The sequence below is a fragment of the Syzygium oleosum genome, unplaced genomic scaffold, assembly GCF_021117445.2.
Source record: "Syzygium oleosum isolate NSW1041296 unplaced genomic scaffold, Sole_v2.1 Sole_v2.19, whole genome shotgun sequence".
NCBI lineage: Eukaryota > Viridiplantae > Streptophyta > Magnoliopsida > Myrtales > Myrtaceae > Syzygium > Syzygium oleosum.
In genome coordinates this window covers 6,461,828-6,480,283 of record NW_026607503.1, presented here as the reverse complement: position 1 = coordinate 6,480,283, position 18,456 = coordinate 6,461,828, and the positions used below count along the sequence as shown (strand labels likewise).

The 18,456-nt window shown below is 38.8% G+C and overlaps 2 protein-coding genes across 3 annotated transcripts; one reads left to right on the top strand and one right to left on the bottom strand.

Annotated features, from left to right (window-relative positions):
* Positions 1-6,897: 6,897 nt before the first annotated feature.
* Positions 6,898-10,193, top strand: LOC115674035 (cytochrome P450 85A-like). Of its 2 annotated transcripts, none has more exons than XM_030596348.2 (9): positions 6,898-7,298; positions 7,766-8,090; positions 8,185-8,334; positions 8,437-8,682; positions 8,775-8,861; positions 8,972-9,050; positions 9,337-9,443; positions 9,539-9,663; positions 9,763-10,193. In XM_030596348.2, the coding sequence occupies exons 1-9, from the start codon at positions 7,105-7,107 to the stop codon at positions 9,848-9,850; spliced, it is 1,401 nt and encodes a 466-aa protein (XP_030452208.1). In that variant the 5' UTR covers positions 6,898-7,104; the 3' UTR covers positions 9,851-10,193. The 2 variants fall into 2 exon arrangements, with proteins under 2 accessions (XP_030452208.1, XP_056176019.1); XM_056320044.1 differs by lacking the exon at positions 6,898-7,298 and adding an exon at positions 7,333-7,674.
* A 1,268-nt stretch (positions 10,194-11,461) lies between these two features.
* On the bottom strand, positions 11,462-18,039 carry LOC115674034 (tRNA (guanine(26)-N(2))-dimethyltransferase 2-like). The gene is made up of 12 exons (XM_030596347.2): positions 17,728-18,039; positions 16,456-16,755; positions 16,281-16,368; positions 15,757-15,878; positions 15,462-15,601; positions 15,297-15,369; positions 14,705-14,793; positions 14,498-14,603; positions 13,034-13,246; positions 12,380-12,574; positions 12,155-12,232; positions 11,462-11,948 (listed from the first exon to the last, which is right to left on the bottom strand). Exons 1-12 carry the CDS (start codon positions 17,815-17,817, stop codon positions 11,697-11,699), a joined length of 1,746 nt encoding a protein of 581 aa, XP_030452207.1. The 5' UTR covers positions 17,818-18,039; the 3' UTR covers positions 11,462-11,696.
* Between the last annotated feature and the right edge of the window lie 417 nt (positions 18,040-18,456).

The following is an 18,456-nucleotide window of genomic DNA, read 5'->3' as shown; positions in this document are numbered from 1 at the left end:
TCATTTCTGAGCAGAATCTGTTCACGGGCACAGAATCGTTGTCATGCGCAGCCTAAGTATCACTTTAGTATCAAAACTTTGCAAACTATCCATTTGAGTGACTCCTATGAGTTTTTATTATTAAAATAATGACACGTCAAAATTAATGGCACGGAATCACTTAAGTGATCAATTTTCAAAAGTTATAGCATTTAAATGACGTTTGAAGTTTTCAACAAAAAAATGATGTTTGAAAAGTTTTGACACCAAAGTAAATGACGTACAATAATTTTGATATTAATACCGTCTTTTCCCTGTCGTTGTTGTCATTGATTAAATTTTTGGGATCTCATTCTACTTGAAATTTGTTAGGAGTCAAGCATATATCTCCCCCTAAGGTAATCCAAGAAAATCAGTTTTTCCATATTCTCTCATTATTATACCTTTTCACTCTTACTTTCAAACTTAGATAAGCAAAGAGTGATGAATCGCCCATATTCATTTTTGAATCCTCTCTATCATTTTCCTTTCAATACATGTCCAAACAGGTTAGGAAAACTATACTTGATTTCCTACCTAGCTTATTAAAGGCAAGATTTTGAATCTCTCAACCCATCAACACCGTAAACACTATTTTCCCAAACGAACTAAAGGTAGGGACCTATGTATAGTTAAAGTAGAACGATTAAGTTTTGACTTTATATGTCTATTCTAGCCACCGGTAGGAAGTGTTGACTTTATATGTCATTTTAGCCACAAGATTCGTTTTCCCACACCCATAAACGCAAGGATTGAGATACTCTAAATTTATGGGATGCATCGCAACGCTCTCTTTTGTAGCCATGAGCCAACTCATCATCTTGACATGAGCCAAAAGAGACCTACAATTAGCCTAACTTTAGAGGGTAACTACAGTTATTTCTCAAAATTTATAAGGTAACTTTACATGATAAACTCAAATAACCGAACATCCTTGAGTCTAATTGGATTATGACTCTAATTTTGATTAGTGGTAAACATTTAGACATTAAGCCTAAAGATACTAGTGTGACTATGCTCACAGGCTTGAGTGACTCAAAATTAGAAATATCTGGGCAGGGAGTCGGTCCCACATCGCTTGAGTGTGCACAATCATGATGTGTGTGTATATCCAGGCCATCTAAGCCTCCTCTTTTGGCGTACTTTCAGCCTCTATATACAAATTATTTTTGTTCCTCAAGCGAAAAAATCTAGTCTCGCTGATACTTGTAGGACTTGCATCTAAAAGTTTATCACTAGTAAAAAACACTTGGACTATGACTAATGCAACTTTTTTACCGGACCCATGAGTCGAAGTGATTTATTCTATGAACCAACATGGCAACGCTTTTCTTTCGCAGAAAGTGCTGTAGACTGCCATTTCTTGGCAGTAGCTTTGCACTGACGCTTACTTGCACGCGGGTTTTAATGGCAGCGGGTTGGTGAATCCTGAGCCATGGTCGAACAAGATCCAGTTGACTTTCATGGCAGGCCTCGAGAAGTGTTTCGAGAACTCGCGTAAATACAGAGTCGATGACAATTCTCTCTCAACATTTATGTCTCTGTCTAGGTCGGTACACGCTTTGGTCGGACCGCTTTTTCATCTTTTGGGCTACAAACGATCCGCAGAAGTTCTTAATCTCAACCTTAAGGTACTTCCTTTTTAGGCAATTGTTTACTTCAAAATTGGCCTAATACCTGAAAAATCTCCAACTTTAGGTTTTGTTACAATTTTACCTTTTGTCTTATAGAAAAACTTCAATTTTAGATTCAGTCTTAATTCTACCCTAAACTTTTTTGTCCTGTGAAAAAATCACAACTTTAGATCTTATCCCAATTTTCCCGTCCAATCCCAATTTTACCCTAAAATTTTTACAGTCTCATAAAAAAAAATTATAAACTTTTATTTGAGTCACAAATCTTTCCCCATTAACCCTTTGTCCAAAATTTCTTGTTGACAACCGAAAGATGGAAAACTCCCAAGAACAAGTTGTTTTAGCGTCCCGAGCGTGAGCTCTCCGATTACGAGAGATGGAACAATCCCAAGCACAAGAGATCGACCAGCGCAAAATCACTAAGGGCGATTTTGACGGAGGGTTAATGGAGAACATATTTGGGATTCAAGTAAAAGTTTTGTGATCTTTTATGAAACAAAAAAATTAGAGTGAAATTGAAATTTGACCTAAAGCTGGGATTTTGTTATGAGACAAAAAAACGTTTAGGGTAGACTTGGTAGTGAACCTAAAGTTGATATTTTTTTATGAGACAAAAAAGTTTAGATAAAATTGCGATTGGACCTAAAGTTGGGGGTTTTTAATTGGAGAAAAGAAACTTTAGGGTAGAATTGGGACAAGACCTAAAGTTTGAGATTTTTTATGAGACAAAAAGTAGAATTGGCATAAGAGTTAAAGTTTGAGATTTTTTAGGTTATTAGGCCCTTCAAAATTATGTAATGAGAATGCAATGTGATGTCTAAACACTCCTGACATGACATAGGAAGACTGCGTAGGATTATATGACGCAGTTTATATAACATGAAAGTGATAGTAACATGACAACAGTCACACGATATGTGAGATGATTACATGCCGAATGAGATGATGTGGCCTAATATGATATTATGGTAGCACAATGACATGGCAAATATCGCAATGTGGCAACCACCGACATCGATAGGAAAAGCTTGACATAGTATGCAAACAACCGTGTGGTGTATTGATAACATGACAAGACATGACATGTTAGGTAGCAATGACACGTCATGCATGATATAAAGACGTGATCAAATGAAGTGGCATGTAATCGTGACCGGGCATATATCAATAACGTGACCTACAATGTTGACATGCAATGATGACATGGCATATTAACGACATAAAAGGAGATTTTTTAAACAAGTCGACTATCGTTTGGCTTTCCTGGGCACAAAGTAACTCTTAAAGAGAAACATGTATCCCCCTTTTCAACAGTGATTAGAAAACGAAATACAACATATTGCATTATGCATATAATTCTTAAATTATTTCAAAATACAATGGTTAACAAGCACTAGGATTTGATCAAATCCCCAATTAATTCACAGACCATAAGCCTTCAGCTATTTAGCCTTTGGATCGACGAGGACACCTTAGCATTCCTTTGCTATTACAAACTTGGATTGACTATCATAATAATAGGGTCGTCAATATAGGCATTTCATGTTATTTTCCTGAAATATACCACCTAAAAACTATATATTTACATGATGAATTCTAGCAATTTAATGCTATCTTATGGAGTCTTATTGCTAAGCTCAAGTCTTCTGGTAGTGCATTGACCTAACTTATAACAACATTTTGCAATAAAATCTTTCCCAATACTCAATTTCATGTAACTACATACATATTACTACATTCCATATTTACTTTCCATAGATATAAAGCAGTGCATTAACCTGATTTATTGCAACATTTTAATTAAAATAATATCTTTCCCAATCTACAAAAATTTCAGCCAGAAGCCAATTCTTTACGGTTTGATTCTAACATTTGAGGTGTTTTTATTTCCTAATACAGTACTAATTTACAAATATAAATTTTAATACGTAGTTATTGAAAAGAAACTGCCTCAAGCATTTCCCTTCATATAAAGGTGCGGAGAACTTCCATTAACAGTACACTTCTCTACGACATAAGAATCATTTTATATCTTATAATTTGGAAATTTGTCTTATAATCGTAACTTTGAGGTCAACTATCATCTTCTTTCATTCAAAAAAGGGTTAATACTACTAAAAATCATGAACTTGTACACCTATGACAATTTTAACCTCCATTAGTTTTTGTTAAAATTTACCGTCAAATTTTTGAGTTGAATGACAAGTGACAATTGATGGGTGGATCAGTTTGAGGTTTTACCCTTCATTTGTCATAAGTGTACCAGTTTGTAGTTTTTTGTGATATTAATCCAATTTTTTTGGTCAATATCAACGGAGGGTAAATTTTTCACAAATGTACCAGTTTGGGGTTTAAATTAGTTTAGGCTATATTTGTCACAAGTGTATCAGTTTGGGGTTTTGGTGGTCAAAAAATTAGTTTAGGATAAATTTGTCACAAGTGTATCAGTTTAGGGTTTTTTATGGTATTAACCTTACTAAAAGCATATCACGCTTCCCAACCTACGTCAGTCAAGAAAAGGAGTTTACAAACTACAATTGTTTGTAATTTCCATAAAAAAAAATTTAAATAAGGGCCCGAAGTGTCCTTATTTTCTCAAATAAGGGCTTGAAGTGAACCTTATTTCAAATAAAGGCCTGAAGTGGTCATATCAGTCTCAAAAAAGGGCCTGACCTCACCAATCAAGGGCCCGGCAATGGAGAAAAAAAAAAGAAATGGTAAAAAAGAAATGGTGAAAGGAAAAAAAGGAAAAAAATAAGAATGAAAGCAAAATGACGAAAATGCCCTTGATCAATTTGTGAGGTCAGACCCTTTTTTTGAAATTGATATGGCCATTTCATGCCCTTAATTGAAATAATGTCCACTTTGGGCTTTATTTGATAAAATAAAAGCACTTTAAGCACTTATTTAAACAAGATCCACTTCAAGCCCTTATTTGAGAAAATGATAGAAGTTTAGGTCCTTAATTAAATTTTTTTCTTTTTTTATTTGATTGGAACCATATAATTTATTTACATAGTGATATTTTCGTCCAAGTGCATAATTTTCATGCTAATTGTTCTTTTTTTAGTGGAAACGATACTAATAGTTCCTAGATTTCGGAATAACATACAATATCATCCTTGGAATTTTAGTTGGTTCAATGTGATCATTGAACTGTTCATAAATATCACTATAGTCATTTTGTTTGATCAAACAAGGAAGAAAAGTCACAACAAGTCCGAAAACTATTGCAAATTGCGGAATCTAGTCCATAAAATTTTAATTTGTTCAATCTAGTCCCTCAACTTTCCATAACAAAGTCAAATTTGTCATTTGGAATATCTTTTCATTTCATTCCATTTCCTACGTCAACAAAAAAAAAAATGCTCTCTTTTAATTATCTTTTTACCTTTTTGGTCATTTTAAATATTGCGGAAGTTCCATTTAAGTATATTTTATCTAACAATCTTTATAATGGTAAAAATAAAAATTTATTTAAAGTTGTATGGTTTCGTATTCCTAAGTTTAAGTAAAGTGTTTTCATTAGGATATTTGAAAATGATATTAATTTGTCTATAGATAGTTGTATTTATATTAATCAAAACCTTGTTACTGTTTTCGAGTTTTTGTGATTTGTGTTTTCGTAATTAAATTAAGGGTCTGTTTGTTTGAGCGAAAGAATTTTCCGCAGATTAGTTTTCTAGACTTTTACGTGTTTGGTTTGCCGAAGATGATCAATAAGTGGAAAACCATTTACGATCAAAGAAAATATGCATACAAAAAGTTAAGATAATGAATTCCCTAAGCTGAAAATGCCAAAACATTTTCCTGAAAAATGATCTTTGGAAAAGTATTTTTTTTTATTATTTTATTTTCTCCGAAACAAAGACATCCCAAGTTAAATCCATGTGCTTGTAGAGCTTCAAAACGCATGGCTATCACCGTCGGTGATAACCTAGATAGTCTTTTGGACACATGACCGAGGAAGCACTTTCTCTTCTACCTTTTTCACAGTTGTTCAAAGCCCTAGTCCTAAAGCAACGAGAGCCATCATTGGGGGGTGGTGTTGTTATGGTCTTGGTTTCTCTAGTTTCACACACGCCCCTCGCTGTCCACGAGTGTCTCCAACTAATCTTTATATTGGAAGGGGATCCCACTTCGATTTTTACCCCGCGCAAGACGGTGGTGGAATCTATTTACTACTGTGCATGGACCATCGGACGGAACGAGAGACGGTGCCATTCTCAATGTATTTCCAGCCGCGTTCTTGTTCAGAGTCCCACAAAGTCAAGGGCACAGCTCAGCGCCCGAGAAATTCCAAGTCACGTCACTGTTTCAAACTGCTATATATAACTATAAGAAACGAAATTGTTGTGCAAGAACCGAAATCTCTGTCATATCTCCCGTTCACATGGTCGCAAAGACCCTGCTGCTGTGTCTTCTTGTGGTTTTGTTTTGGGATTTCTGGGCTAGATCTTCTTGACACTCTAATGGATGTATGAGAGCGCTCTAGGAAAATTCTCAACGGAGAGCTGGATCGAATCCGTTGTGCCAATAGGTCTTGCGAGCCTCGTCAATAGGATTCACATGAAATTCATATGATCAATGATTATGATAATCCGACTCAATCGGCAAAAAAATGTTTGTTGAGCTCTTGGGGCTGTTGGGACTTGCCTTTTTCTTATTGGTTCAATGGATGTTCTGCGGACATGTGCACCCCCTCTCTCTCTTTCTCTCTCTCTCTAACAGATAATAAAATTGATTCCCAAATGATTTTCTTGGAAACCACACCATTGAGTCCACGACCCATCTTCAATGACTCTAGTGCTGTAGCTGTGAATAGTCTATGCAGCAACCCCTCCTCTTGCCCACATTTGTCAACAAGTCAAAATGCAGAGGTGTGTTGGGGGACGAATTGACTCCGCAGTGCATGTTTGCATGCAACTTTTTAAATCCACCGGCTGATCCGATCACAAGAGTCAAGACGTTCCAACTTACTTTTCTTTCCATTTACTATTGAGTTGAGCCGTGTGCCCTGTAAAAAGTGTTGAAAAGAAACCTTTTCTTTTTCGGCCAATCTAATTCTTGGGCTTGCAGTCCTAATAAGAGGCTCCACAGTTTGGCCTTCTCTCTCTCTCTCTCTCTCTCTCTCTCTCTCTCTCTCTCTCCCCCCATAGGCAAGAAAGGATGGAAAACCATAGGGTGACAACTTGGTTAATGACAACTTGGTTAAGTGTCATTATATAAATATAAGAGCTAATTGTAATCAATTTTAAAAAGACGCTTTTGAACGATCTGGTTGATTTGCTTATTGGAATAAAACAAGGGAATTGCCGCCCGAGCAGGCCTATATATACACGCACTGACTTACCAACAGAATGTAATCCCAAGATTTCATAACCTCTGCAAGTCTCTGAAGAAGAGAGGAGCGAGGGAGTGAGTGCTTGAGCTGAGCTTCTTGAGAGCATCAATGGCCGTTCACGTTCTGCTGCTTCTTGTGGCCTTCATGCTGCTCAGTGCATGCACTGCTTTATTGAAGTGGAATGAGGTGAAGTACCGGAGGAAGAAAGGGTTGCCTCCGGGCACGATGGGCTGGCCCTTCTTCGGTGAGACCACAGAGTTCCTGAAACAGGGCCCAAACTTCATGAAAAACCAGAGAGCAAGGTCATTTCACCCGCTTCTTTGCATCACTGCATTTCTTTTTTGCGAAAAGATGATCTATTTTTTTGGTTTCCCTGACTACATTTTTGTATGTGCAATGTGCTTTCATCCTTTCCTTTTTTTCTTGAGGGTGTGGCTTTTGTCACTTCAATGGCTGCAGATTTGGCAATTTTTCTATGAATTTTTTCCTTTTTTGGGTTCGGTATCGGGTCTCTGCCAAGCGGATAGTCACTGGTCCATCTCTCCGGGCTAAGTCATAGGCAAACTATACAAACCTGGCCTCTGTTGCCTGCACAGGACTTAAACCTGAGATAACCACGCAAACGGCCCTCCTGAGTACTCTGTAAAATGTTACTGTGAAGAAGAGAAGATTTCTCATGTCTGAAACAGTTCATTTTTCTCTTCTTTTTGCAGTGACCCTACTATAAATTTGGTCTGAGGTGCTTGATCCTTTTTTATACTGTTGACAGGTATGGGAGTTTGTACAAGTCCCACATTCTGGGGTGCCCGACAATTGTGTCCATGGACCCAGAGATCAACAGGTTCATCCTCATGAACGAAGCGAGAGGCCTCGTGCCCGGTTACCCGCAGTCCATGCTCGACATATTGGGCAAGAGCAACATTGCCGCGGTCCATGGGTCCGCCCACCGACACATGAGAGGGGCATTGCTCGCCCTGGTCAGCCCCGCCATGATCAGGGACCATCTCTTGCTCAAGATCGATGAGTTCATGAGATCCCACCTCAGCAACTGGGCTGATCATCACACCATCAACATTCAAGAAAAGACCAAACAGGTATAGAGCATCATATATGATACTATTGATTCATCTAGTTTTTGGCACTTGTAGCGTTCAGTCTGATCTTGTTTCTATTTTTTTTTCAACTCAGATGGCATTTCTATCATCTCTAAAGCAAATTGCCGGTATCGAATCCGGCTCGAAAGCTAGGGCATTCATGGATGAATTTTTCAAGTTGGTCCTTGGAACTCTGTCCCTGCCTATTGATTTTCCTGGCACAAATTATCGCCGCGGATTTCAGGCAAGTCCGCCTATTTAGGTCCCATTCAGGAAGAGTCCAAACAAACAAACTTTCCCCAGTTTCAATCGACTTAACTTATTCTTTTTTTCTGGTTTTTTTTAGGCAAGGAAGAATATTGTCAGCATGTTGAGGCAACTTATGGAGGAGAGAACGGCTTCCCAAGAAACCCACCAAGACATGCTTGGCTATTTGATGAGAGAAGATGAAAATAGATACAAGTTGACGGATGAAGAGATAATAGATCAGATAATTGCCGTTCTGTACTCTGGGTATGAAACTGTCTCAACAACAACCATGATGACCATCAAGTACCTGCATGATCACCCAAGGGTGCTTCAAGAACTAAGAGTTAGTGTTCGTTTTTGGTTTTTACTTCCAAATATGCTTGTCTCATATCTTCTCAATTGCATGAAAATCTGACTAGCTTCGAAATCGGGCAGAGAGAACATTTGGCAATCAGAGACGCCAAAGAACCTGAAGATCCAATTGACTGGAACGATTTCAAGGCGATGCAGTTCACGCGTGCAGTAAGATGCAATGCAACATTCACTCATCTAGGAAACAATCATTATGTGATTTATATGAAAACAGGAGTCATGTCTAATTGTGCCTACTCTGCTTTTTTTTTTTTATGCAGGTGATCATTGAAACATCCAGATTGGCCACTGTTGTAAATGGAGTGTTGAGGAAAACTACTCAGGATATGGAACTCAGTGGTAAAATTTCATCTAATTGCGAGAATGCTCGGCATTGTAATTTAAGATTGTTTCAGCCATAGCTCTAAACAATTGAACATTTCTTTTAATGATCAACTTCATATGAACCTGTGATGATGCTCCCGTTTAATATATGTTTTTGAAAATCATTTGACTAATCAAGAACTTGGGAACTCTTAAAAAACAACAGGTGCACAGCTGCAGACATATGCACTTTATATGTTATCTTATAGCAACAACAGAAGCAAATGATGATTGGAAGTTCTTACTGTCCTTCTCTATGCAGGATTTACAATTCCAAAGGGATGGAGAATATATGTTTACACGAGGGAGATAAACTACGACCCTCATTTGTACGAAGAGCCCCTCACTTTCAATCCATGGAGATGGATGGTTCGTGTAGATTAGATCAGAACCCTCGGTTCATTATCTCTTGCTTTTATTTGCATGGAGATTGTTGACCCTGATATCTGCACTTCTTTACTTAGGACCGAAGCATGGAATCTCAAAACTACTTCTTACTATTTGGTGGAGGCACGAGGCAGTGTCCCGGAAAGGAACTCGGAATTGCTGAGATTTCTACATTTCTTCACTACTTTGTAACTAGATACAGGTAAAATGATGATATCGTCAATGCGTTTATTAGCGACATTAGAGATGATTTGACTTGGCTGACATGTGAATGAATGAATTTGATTCATGTTCTTTGCAGATGGGAAGAAGTTGGAGGAGAGAAACTGATGAAATTCCCAAGAGTCGAAGCACCAAATGGATTGCACATTAGAGTCAGATCTTACTGACCCTTTTTGTAAAGGGACAACATGTAGAGAGAAACACATTTGTGAATAACTAGATCTCTAGTTAGAAATTACCGGTTACGAATTGACCGGTGATCAAACGACCATTGCCTACTTATCCTGTGACCTTGATTTGCACGTTAATGATAGTTCCATATAAGGGAGGTACACATGTAATTGCGCACATGAGATGCACATGAGATGGGTGAGTCGACGTGCGCTTCGCCAAATTCGAAAATGACGCGATCGTGCATGTTAGACTTGTCCCTGTAGTTCAGCTTTAGGAGAAAAGCACATGGAAAGGTTAATTCTTTGAAGAAAGAAAGTATGGGCCTGATTTTTTGTCCTCTGCTGCCTCTAGAAAGCCGGTAAAAAAAAAACCGAATGGACTAATCTGAATCCACAAGCAGACCGGCTATATTCAGGCCAAAGTACATTCATGCGAGCACTGATCCGCAAAACTTCTTTCTCTTGCATCGTTCATCCAGTAGAGCATACATTGTGCCGGAGAAAACCGTTCAAAATTTTCCCGGAAAATTGACTGGTCTACCTTGAAACATACCTGGTCCAGTGTTGGATTTTCCTATTGTTTTTATTTCTGCAAGAAATGGGTACTGCACCTCTGTGCGAACAGGTAAGAGGAAAAGCCGAAGCACAGGAATTTTGCTGCAATGGCCTGTTCCCTCCTAAAACCGGCCTGACTTGTGTTCTCAGATTGAATCCATGGAACATGAAATCAACCCAACTGAGAGGCAATTCCAAGTTCCAGAAACCGGCTTAGAACCGAACTGACCGATGGGGCCATGACATGAACCCTCTGAACCAACTTGATCAACAATTTGATGGTGATTGAGGCATCCAATTTCGCTTAGCGAGAGGTTTTAGTTCGTGGCAGAAATTGGCCAAATTGAACAAGTGATTGTAATTGTACAATTGGGCCAAGGCGATTAAAGCACTCATGTTTGGATCAGGTTTGCTTTCGATAGATGAATTTCTGTCTTGAAGTTACCATGAACGAGGATTTAGAGAAACTTAGAACCAAACAATTCACCCAGTGGAACGTGAACCAGCCCATCCAACCGCACCGTATACACCTCCATAATTACAATAGCTAGGCTTAAATCGATGCGTATTCAAAAGGTAACGCAATACGGATTGAGCGTACAGTATAATTTGGCAAAAATTAACAGGAGTACTCACTATAACCCGTCATTAAGTACTTCAACGAACAGGAGAAAGACAATCGGACAAGCCCATTTTATTGTACTTAAATCATATGCAGAATCTTGAGTATAATTCCAAGAAGAAACAAACATGAAAAGACTACCACTTCATTGTCGAAACGTAGCAATTAATTGTAGCTTGATGTCCCAAGGACATTCATAAACAAAACATTTCAAGATATGATGTCAATCCTTTCCAGTTTCATCAAGTTCCTAATGTACTGCTGAAACATTGGGCATCGTCATCTCGGATATCTTAGATAATCATAAGAATCTGGCCCTCAAGGACATGCTGACAGAAGAAAGGGAATGAAAAAAGAAAAGAAACTAGTATCTGATGGAAGCCAAGACGGCGGCTAAGCAAACAATTTCACACGCACATTCTTAAGGGTGAAAAAGCTTCACTTGGCCAAAGATCATGGTTTAAATTACACAACCATGGAGCTAAGGCACGTAATAAATCAACTGAAAGTTCTAGATTCTATGTCACATTACAAAAATAAATGACAATAAAGGGCCACAAAGAAGGGCATTCCTCCACTGGAGCCTGCCTTGCCAAACCAGAGATCAAAATTTATGACGACTGCAATTTAAGCCCAAGTCAGCCGTACATTTTTTAGTCAATATCATGAAACTAAGGTGGGATCTGCTGTCTTTTGACGCTTAGCTTCGCCTTGAGCCTCTTCATCATCGACGTCATCATCATGCTTGAGAGATCCATTTACCGCCTCTGGACCCAAAAGAGAAATGTGCTTGCTGGTGATTTGACGACCTGCTCTCAGCTTTGGACCCCAATGCCTTTCAGGGTTTGGAAGGAAGCGCGCAACCTTCTTGGCTTGTGCCTTGCTCAGAGATGCGACAGCTCGAGCAAAATTTGCCTGCTCCAAACAAAATTTTTAACTAAAAGAACCACCACAGACAATTAATACCTCTTATGAGTGAGTGGCGTGTTTGCCACGACTGTGCACCCACATAAATCATATTTTCATAGCATAAGTGAGTAAATTGTATAGCGTGTCATGTACGTTAAAGAAAAATGAACAGAAAAAAAAAAAAAGGAACAACTGTGAGAGGAGAAACACACTTGGAAAGCTGGTTCCTTGGCCAGTATCACACTTCCAGACTGATCTGGAGGTTGTTCTTTGACAGGATGACTTTTAACCTACATGAGAAACACAACAAAAACTCTATAAACATGTTTATTTATGACAACGGTATGTGACAGAACATCTGCAAATACCACAGAAACATCCATGGGGGCCTATCATCTTCCGGTTTGTAGCTCAAGAAGAATCAGGAGAATCCTTACCCAGCAACGCATGATGTCCCAAATAACGTCCATGGGGGCATCTGTCTTCAGCCCCAACGGATTCACGTGAGTTCCAGAGATTCTATATCCGGCATTAATAACGGCAGAACGGAAGATAACTGCTGAGGGCGAGGTGCATTTTAGGGTGGCACAGAGATTGTGCAAACTTAAAAATAAAGGAATATCAGGCAGTTCCTGCAAACACCATATCATCCAAGAATTAACACATTGATCAAGCCAAAAAAGCGAAGTATAATTGTAATGAGAAAGCAAAGCACGCTGATCAAAGCTTATATCTCTACACAAATATAACCGAGTAAAATTATGTAATCAAAATAATGAGAGAGCAAAACCTAGCACTTAAAGGATAGCCGCCATGAAACAATGTTCAAAAGAAAACTCAGCAGTATACTAAGACATATAAAGACCCACTTCATCTGGACAGATATTGAAGCCATACAAGTTCATTCACTTTGGTCATTAAACTTTATCATTTTGAGAGCCCACAAAAAGCTAATTGCCAATCTACAGTTGCAGAGAGATGATGCCGTGCTACTTCTGTAAAAGCTATTACTTTACAATTGCAGCTCTTAGTTTAAGGTCATGCGACTCTCAAGTCATTTAGATGAAGATGAAAAAAGAGGAAAAGTTCACCTCTGAAATGGTTGTCAGTACAGCCGAGATACGATCATAAGCAGGATATCGATCCTTCATGGACTTCAAATCTGCAAGTATCGAAGTCACCCATTCGTGATCATGGATAGGCGCCGACCATATAGGACCTCCCATATTAAATTTCTTCCCACAGTCGGTGCATTCTTGAGGAACAACAGGACCAAACCCAGGTAAATACCTCACGCTGTTATTCTAAAGGGGAAAAATTGTTTAATCAACACCTCGACTAGAATGACTAAAAATAAGTAAACTAAAGATGCTGAGCCTTGACGTGGTTGAATATGTAAAAGATAGTGAAAATGAACTATAACAAAGGGTTTTTATTTATAAACACACAGATAACCTTGTCACACATAGCCAACCGGCCACAATAATTAAGTTAAAGCGGGAACAGAAAGTTGAGGATATAAAATTTAGCACAACTGCTTACAAAGTGTCTTGGACACTATTTACACTACAGTTGCAAACTTAATTTGATCTCAACCTCGGATTAGACATGTGAATCCTTGTTCCAGCCATTCAATATCATCGGCCTATCAAATGACAATTTACAAGAACTAATAAAATAAAGTAGACCAAGTCCTGTGCTTTCTCTCGGACCAACCAAGGAACACACATGCGGTAATGGGATGGGGAATTATGACATCCAATGGAATATTCGGGTGCTCAAACAGCTCCGCACACCCCATTCTAGAGGAAAACCTAAAACAGAGACTGTGAAAAGGCGAAACGCTTGAAACTACTGAGGTAGAAATGATTTTCTGGCATTATTCTCACCCCATTCAACCTAACCAAGCTCAAAAGACAAGAACTTCACATATATTTATCTCGAAATATGCTCAAACCACCTTTAAATACAGATTCAACCAATAGAGTCGAGAACCCTCCAAACTCATACTCTTTCATTGTATACAGTGTCAGACAATCCAGCTTTGCTTTTTAAAAGAAAATAAAACAATAGTTAAGGAAGCAAGATGAAGAGTTCATGATAGTCAGCTGTCTTTTGATTATTCATATGCTCATACCTCTAATTTCAAAAACATTGAAATTCTAACATCCGGCTTTGAATTATTAAAGTCCAGAGATACAGGGCTTGTTCGCTTAGTTTAATTTTAAGTGCTAATTCTGAATAAGTCGACCTAATATCACAGCAGAAACATCTAAATCTATTTATAAGCCCGTCAACTTGATCCCATGACTAGCCAAAAGAAAAATGAGCATCAAAATGCATTGCTTAAACAGATAAACAACTGAACCATGGCTTGAACAGTTATCATAGGTCATGCCTGATGAACTCCAGCATGCCACAAGTCTTATGCATTTTTCAGAGAGGTACATTGTTAACCACCAATTAGCATTTCATCATTTACCTCAGGTCAAGAAAGTTGTACCATTCCCAAACAACTAGCTATATGGCAAAATACTCTAAATCAGAATGCAAACCTTGGAAACTGTTCTTCCAATCTGCTGAAGATGAAAAGAATCACAACCAATGCATTGATAAACATATGACAGCTTAAGGGGAGTATTCTTCATTGCACTTGCAGACCTGCAACAATTACATCAGCCATCAGACCCTGATTTAGAGCAATCCATCTTCACAAATCATATTCTACCAATATCCTAATGGAGATGAGGTTAACCACCTACGTGTATATCCGAACAAAAACTCGAATGTAGAAGTCCATCTGAACAGATAGCACAGGAACAATGTACCGCTTGTACCGATTTGCGTGGCTCTGCGTAACAAAGAAAAATGAAATATTGACCAGTAAGTTTTGAACTTTTCAAGAGATATTAAAAGAGTGATCTTGAAAAGACAGAAAAGTTGAGGTTCATATGTCCCTTCAAAGACTTTTGGACGAAACCACCATCTAACATGCTGATATCATGTAGATTACCAAAGATAGATGTGCATTCCTAAAAAAATTTGTAAGCTCAAAGAAATAGTGCATTCAAGTTCCTTTCAGAAACGACGACAACTAAGCCTAGCACTTGAACAAAAATAGGCCCAGATGCATGCTTCCATAAATCTCCTTCTCTTACAAATGTGGAATTAAATTAATAATTTCATTCAGGAAAAGATAGCTGTTGCTCAATTATATTGTTAAAGATAACTGAGATATTACTTTTAGTTACTAAGAAATCTTTCTTGAGACGAGCCTGATATGAACCTTGATCAAGATTGACTTATATTTTTGGGCCAGACATCAAGATTGACTTGAGAAACACTAAAACTTACCTCAATGCAGGCTAGAAGGATCCTTAAAGCCATTTCATGGCAATACTTCCCTCTTAGTGGATAGGAACCATATCTAGATCCCATAAAGAAAGACATAAGCAGATATAATGGATTCACTTAAAGAAATTCAAAGGTGAAAGGAAAGCAAGAACTTCAGAAACTTACTTGGAATAGCAAACCTCGCCATTTCCACCACAGAGCACAGCCATGTCAGTTGCTGTGCACATCAGCATTCCCCCATCAACAACGGATTGAACAGCAGAGTCTAAGAAAACAGAAGGAGAACCATATGGATCGAGATCAACCTGAGATGAGACAATACAGGATGAATGAGGTTCCTTCTATACAATAAATTTTTTTAATGAAAGCAGTCATAATTGATTATCTATTCTCCTCAATAAGGACCAGCCAGAAGTCAGTTAACAAATATAAGACTTGGGTATAAAAACAGCTCCCATACCACATCAAACTCTTTTGGGTGGGTGAGCATGAATACTCGAGCATCAGCAAGATGCGATTCCACCTTTGAACTAGCAACTGAACCATTAAATTTAATGTTACGCCTGCAAGCTTCAACTGACGCTGCAGAGGCAATAAGAAGGGCTGAATATTAATGCACATATTTAATCTATACAAGATGCATGGGGCAGCAAAGAAGAATGCCCAAACTAATGTTAAAGGGAACACATTTACCAAGGAACGTTACCCAAAGTTTTAAAGAGTAAATTCATTTGTATGGAAAGGAAATCAAAGATACAACATTATAAAATGAATGGACACTCGAAAGGCTCTCTGCCATGTCAGTCACGTGCAGATAGGTGAAAAAGGTAGAGAAAAAACTTTCACTTTTCAAGTGACACGAGTGCGAATATGCATACTAGTAAAGGACAAACCAGGACATCCATTACCAAAAGTAAAAACCATGGTGAACTTCTAAGGAGGGGGTACTATTAAAAGCGAAATCCTATCCCAAATTGAAGCAACCTTTATCGTTGTCTAGGGCCACAACTTGACCGATCCCTTCTACTTCACGGGCATATCTTAGGGCTCTTAACCCAGATGCTGATAAAGCCTTCAGTCACAAGGAAATGATTAGAATATATATGCAGCATTATTTCATTAGTGAAATGAACTGAGAGGCAAACTGGTAATGGGGTACCTCGAGAACTCTTGGTGGCTTCAGCTCTCTTTTCATTTTTCCATTTGTGCTCTCAGGTATGTCCTCGTGGACACTGCAAGGTTCTTCTTGAGGCGTCTCGTCAAGCATTTCTCGCTCTCCATTACATTTTACATCATCCATTGGCAGTTCATTGGGTGCTGCTTCTGAAACAGATTCCGAGTTTTTCTCAAGTACCTTTTCTGCTGATTTTGTCCTTTTCGTCAAGAAGGCCTCATGCTCCAGCTTTCGTTTTTCTATAAATGACCTCAGAACCGCAACGGATAAGTCCCTATTGTTAACCTGATTACAAGAGAGAACAATCAGGATCCTTTCAAGGAGCAATTATATACAGGAGACATCTACAGCCTTGTTATATATTCAGTTGCAGTTTTCTAGAGAAAAAAATACTAGAATAAATATATTGCAGGCATGACATGACATCTTCAAGAAAGCTTTTGCATGTGTAAAGAAGTTACAATGAGATTGGCAAATATCCCCCGACACTCACTAACCAGATAACAACTTGTCGAATAAAAGAAATAGAATACTGCACACCGAAATAACACACAGAGAGATACCTCTTTTAGTCTTGAAGAAGAGATGACTATCCACGCTAAACTTTTTACGATGCGGGAAATACATTACTTACGGTGCCACTCAGGTGCATTTAGTAATTTCTCACACCATGAGACGCATCAAATATAAATCAAGCATAGCGGTGCCACTTTGCAAAAGGAGTTCATTCATTCAACCATGCAAAAGGTACAAATTCTTTAAATTGGTTGTTAATTGCTTGACGGCTACGAAAACAGTAAGAAGACATTGCTCAAGTTGGGTGCAGCTATTGGAATAATCACCGATGCTCAAACTCGAAACAGGTAAGAGCATTCAGGAATTTACACTTGATTTCTCACTTCCCAGCCAAAATAAAAGAAAACCCATTTTTGGCCAGTTTAAAGAAGATCGTTCCAACAGCCAAACCGAAAACCAAGCACAAGAATCAAGCCATCACATGCCAAACTGAATCGTAGCGCCAGAAACCACACCAAACCAAACCAAACCAGAGTCTATCTTACCTCTTTCTTAAAATATTGGGAGAAACTCAAGCAAAAGGTAAAGTTAAAGCATTGAAAACAACCACTAATCAAACAAAGAACCAAATCCCTTGAGCACCACCATATGACTCGCTTCGTCAACGAATGCATCCGCAGCAAACCGGGGGGAAAAGAAAACAAAAGGGGGAGGGGAGGGGAGGGTGGGAGAGCTCCGCACCTGGGTCTTGTTGTAAAAGACTTCATTCTTAGCGTGCATGAGAATCTCCGCTTCCCCTTCCTTGATGATCTTGAAGTCGTTGAGATCCATCGACACGGGGCGTTTCGCAAATCGCGGTTCCTCCCGGGGGTCGGCGCAGGGGCGGGTCGGCAATCGCTAACGGGACAGAAGGCGGAGGCCGGGGGCGACGGCAGAGGGCGGGCGGCGGCGGCGGCGGCGTGTGCTTCGCCGAGCTTGTGAGGGTGGGGAAAGGGAAGCGGGAAGGCGCGGAGGATATGATTTATAGAGGAGGACGACACAAGCTCTTGGCCTGTCCGTGCTGGCGAGTGGGGAAAAACCCTATCGGTAGCGCGGCAACAGTAACGCCTTTTCTCTCTCGCTCGTGCGTTTCCTGTGTCCGGACAGGCTCTGTTTCATCTCCCACGTAGTTTTTTTCTGATTCCTTAGACCCTCGAATTTCTTTCATTTTAGCTGTTTGGAATATTGGGCCAAGAAACTTTTTTCGCGAAAAAAATGAATGATTTGAAAAATATTTTCTTTAAAAAACGATCGCTCGTATTGTTTGCAAAATTGGGTTTTATTGTTCATGAAAATATTTGGACGCAATCTGTTTTCTTTAATGAAAACATATTCTCCAAATGTTATTCATTTTTCGCGATACAAAAGACCCATTATCAAGAGTATGGACTATTTCTTTTTACGTTTAGGTTTTATTCCCCCAAAACGGCC